At 33.4% G+C, this 4,304-nt stretch overlaps 1 protein-coding gene across 1 annotated transcript; it reads right to left on the bottom strand.

Annotated features, from left to right (window-relative positions):
• Window positions 1-892: 892 nt before the first annotated feature.
• Window positions 893-2,900, bottom strand: LOC111886191 (uncharacterized). The gene is made up of 4 exons (XM_023882424.1): window positions 1,755-2,900; window positions 1,549-1,688; window positions 1,222-1,452; window positions 893-1,151 (listed from the first exon to the last, which is right to left on the bottom strand). Exons 1-4 carry the CDS (start codon window positions 2,898-2,900, stop codon window positions 893-895), a joined length of 1,776 nt encoding a protein of 591 aa, XP_023738192.1.
• Between the last annotated feature and the right edge of the window lie 1,404 nt (window positions 2,901-4,304).

The raw sequence follows: 4,304 nt of genomic DNA, 5'->3' as shown, positions 1-4,304 counted from the left end.
GAACCACCTCCATCTGGATCATGCACTGCTTTTTTCAACTTAATCTTGATAATTCTTTCTGAGGGCTTCCTTTTTTTTACCAACGGATCTTGTGTTTCTTGACTGGTCTCTTCATCAACTATACTCTCAACCAACATCTCCTTCCTCTCTTTTGTCAACTGTTAATAAGAAATTAACATAAACATATTATCATATAATGTTCAAGAAAATTGTGTTAATAATTAAATTTATAACTACACACCTTATTAAAAGCTTCAACAATTTCCCCATGATCATATCTAGATGCCTGCAGATCTTTAATAGTTTCAAAATCTTCATGGTCAACACCTGCCACATTTTGACTTATACTACCATGCACAACCCCTATTCTCCCTACATATTTGATCTTACCTCCCCTCCTTGCCATCATCTTCATTCTCTTCAAAGGAGAAATTGACTGATCAACATCTATCATCTTACCTGCTTCTTTTGATGTGCCCTCAGCAGCTTTCATCTTTCCCTCACTTGCTTCTTTTGATGTGTGATCAACAACTTTATTATGTCCCTCATTTACTTCTTTTGATGTGTCCTCAACAACTTTCTTCTTTCCCTTATCTACTTTCCTTGGTGTCTTTGCAATGTTCACAGCTAAATTCCCTCCCCCATCTCCCTTTGGTCTACCATTTTTCCTTTTAGGGATAGGGTCACTTGGACCTTCTCCATTCTTACAAGACAACTTGTTATGACCAAGTTCCCTACATTTCCCACACCTAACAGTCCTGCTAACCTTTGCCTTTTGAGTAGGGAACTTAGAATCCTGACATTCTGAGGCATGTCTTCTTCTCTTTGTTTTTGGCCTTCCATGCATTCTCCTAACAAGGGGTGGTAAGGGCTTCAAATATTCAGTACAGGGCTACATATTACTTCCATTAACAGGTAAGATGTTGTCCCTGTATGTCTCTATGAACTTGTCCTTATGGAACCAAAAGGAAATAAAATCAGTTGGATCTCTATGTGTGAAATTGATTGCAGCTTGAGCATGAACACATGGTAACCCTGATATCTCCCATAATCTGCATGAACAAGAATGAGCATCTAAATCCACCTTGTAAGCTGAATATCCATGCCTTGTCTCAAATAATGCCCCTCCACTTGGTATTACTATCCAGAACCTAAAATTATAAGTAATTAGTAATGTAAATGTATAGACTTAAGATCACAATTAAAATCAAATAAGCATACCTCATATGCTTTCCAAACTCCTTAATCTTTTCTAAGGTGTTTGGGCCATAATCACCTTTCCATTGAGAAACTGTAGCAGCTTGATGATAAAATCTATTCATCAAATAAATCCTGATTTCTTCAAGCATTGTTAGAATTGGTTTTTTTCTCATGTGAATGATCATCGAGTTAAAACACTCTGATATGCCATTCTCTATAGCCTCACAAGCATATCCATGAGAGAAAAATGCCCTACACCAAGAAGGTGGTTTGTTTGACATCAGCTATTCATAGCCACTAGGAGTTATGTCTTTGATTTTCTTCATTGTTGCTATAAAGTCCCCCTACACAGTACTGTTGGCAGCTTCCCAAAACAGGTTCTTGAGCTCTAACCTAGTGTATTTCTTCCTGAAGTTTGCATAGATGTTCCTGGCACATTGTCTATGTTCAACATATGGAAGTAGTTTTGTAACAGCTTGTAGTAGACCCTGGCATTGAATAAACAAAATTATTATCAATGTATAATAATTAAACAAATTTATAGTATAATTTACCTTGTGCTGATCGGAAATAACCACAAGACCCCTACCATAGTCAAGGTCAAGATCAGCAACTAACAGCTCAATAAACCAAGTCCAATGATCTTTTTTCTCTACATCGATCACTGCCCATGCTATTGGATATACATGATTGTCTGCATCTCTTCCAATAGCAGTCAAAAGTTCTCCCTTGATCTGACCCTTTAGGTAACAACCATCCAAACCTATCACACGTTTGCAACCCCTATTCCAACCATCCTTAAAAGCCTTTAAGAACACATAAAACCTTTTGAAATAGTTCATGCCACTTGCATTAGAATCTACTCTCACCTTACAAGTGCTCCCTGGGTTAGACCTGAGGATTTCTGCAGCGTAGTCCCATAAGTTTGCATAATGTTCTTCTAACTTACCTTCTATCATCTCTCTTGCCTTTGTCCTAGCCCTGTGACATTGCCCCTTGGATACATTTACTGAAAACATCCTAAGTACATCTTCCTTCATCTCAGTTAATGTCATCTGTGGCTTCATAATAATATCCTTCAGGTATTGTTTGGCCAACCAGTTACAACTAACCAAAGTTCCAAAATTAAAATTTCTAGCACATAGATGTATGTCACATATAGATTTAATCTGAAATGTTCGTTCGTTATACTGCCAAGCAGCATAAACTCTAAAGGGACATGGGTCTTTTTTATATATTTTCCCACACCTAACAATCACTCTATGCCTATCACTCTTCATAAACCACAACTGATATCCATTAGCTACCGCATAGTTAGTTAATGCAAACCTGAGTTGAGCAGGGGACTCGTAACACTCTCCCACTACCGGCTTCATTTGTTTCCAATGTATGTTTGGATCATGAACCCTGTACTCTACACCTACTTCACCGTCATTTTGATCATCAATATGATCATGTTCTGGATCCTTAACACCAACTTCCTGATCATCATCTCCCATTCCATCAAGAGTCCTCCTTAGCATATTTTCATCACATAACATGTTAAGAAATGGGTCATCAGACAGGTTTGAGGTTGGTTTAAAGGTCTCTGGTGCAAAATCCAGGAAAGAGAAATCTATGAGATCATCATCAGAGTCCTCGTCCCTTACATAAACCTTATCAGGCCCTTTCACCTTTTTAGTTCCAGATGATGAAGCCATCTGTTCAAAATGAAAAATTATACTTGTAAGTGACACTATGGAACTCGATTATGTAAGATAAGAACACACATACACATCAATTTCTTATTGGCACCCCACGTACCTTTCTACTTCAGTGATTATCAACTTCAAAATAGAAGCTTTTTTGCATGCAACAATGGTGTAAGAAACCCTTTCCAAACCCTTCTTCTTCCTAAGACCAACTACAAGAAACCCTTTTTTGATGCAAGACGTTTATGTGAAAGGTGATATTAGGTGGTATACGGACTATCGAGTAGTATAGGAGAGTGGTGACCGGCTACGTACCTTGACCGACTGTTAACCGGATGATAAAACGATTTTGAAACGGGGTCACAATTATTTAAGCTAATTAGACACAAAAAATCCATTTAGGGCTAATTTAGAATATCAATGTAAAACTTATGGCTTTTTTGGTATTAAGCCAATTTTCTAGCTACGAAATTTTAATATTTTTTAATATGAAAATACAAAATGTTATATTTCTGCTTATTTTACTTGTTGAAAAAATGAAACATTTCTTATATATGTTACATTTTATAGTTCATCACACGAACATTATATATATATATATATATATATATATATATATATATATATATATATATATATATATATATATATATATATATATATATATGCTTAGGTTATTGTGTTTTAACTATTTATTGTGTATATGTACGATTGATTCTAAATCAATCATTTTAGTTATTTTAAAAAAGTAATTAATGCATATTACATATTGAAGATATAATGAGTATTAATTAAATTTTCAGCATTTAATATAAACTAATTATTTTCTTAAAATAAGTAAAATGATTGGTCGATAATCAATCCTACATACACACAATAGATAGTAAAACATTTGAAGTTAACTCTCGCTCTCTCTCTCTCTCTCTCTCTCTCTCTCTCTCTCTCTATATATATATATATATATATATATATATATATATATATATATATATATATATATATATATATATATATATATAGGCGAATGCCCGCGCGTTGCGCAGAAACACCTATATAGTTGAAATCTTTACAAATATATGTTTTTTAAATATAATAATAACGTTGTTGTTAAATTTGATATAATAATTCGTATACTAAATTGATATAATATATTGATTATTTTCAATTATATAATAATATATACATCTATTATAATTGTATAATCTCAACCATTTGAAAGATTTCTACCCGCGAGTTACTTATAAATAAAATTAAATATAATATATGACTTAATGTTATTTATAGTTTTTGTTATTATTAATTAATTTTTAAAATTTATTTTCTTAACATTTTAATTTCTATCATTATAATTATTTAAAACATTAGACATTGTTTTTTAACTTTAAAGGTAATAATATCATCTAGGGGTGAGCA

This window comes from Lactuca sativa, chromosome 4 (assembly GCF_002870075.4).
Source record: "Lactuca sativa cultivar Salinas chromosome 4, Lsat_Salinas_v11, whole genome shotgun sequence".
Taxonomy (NCBI): Eukaryota; Viridiplantae; Streptophyta; class Magnoliopsida; order Asterales; family Asteraceae; genus Lactuca; species Lactuca sativa.
Note: the sequence above shows the minus strand (reverse complement) of the source record. Positions and strands in the feature narration are given on the sequence as shown.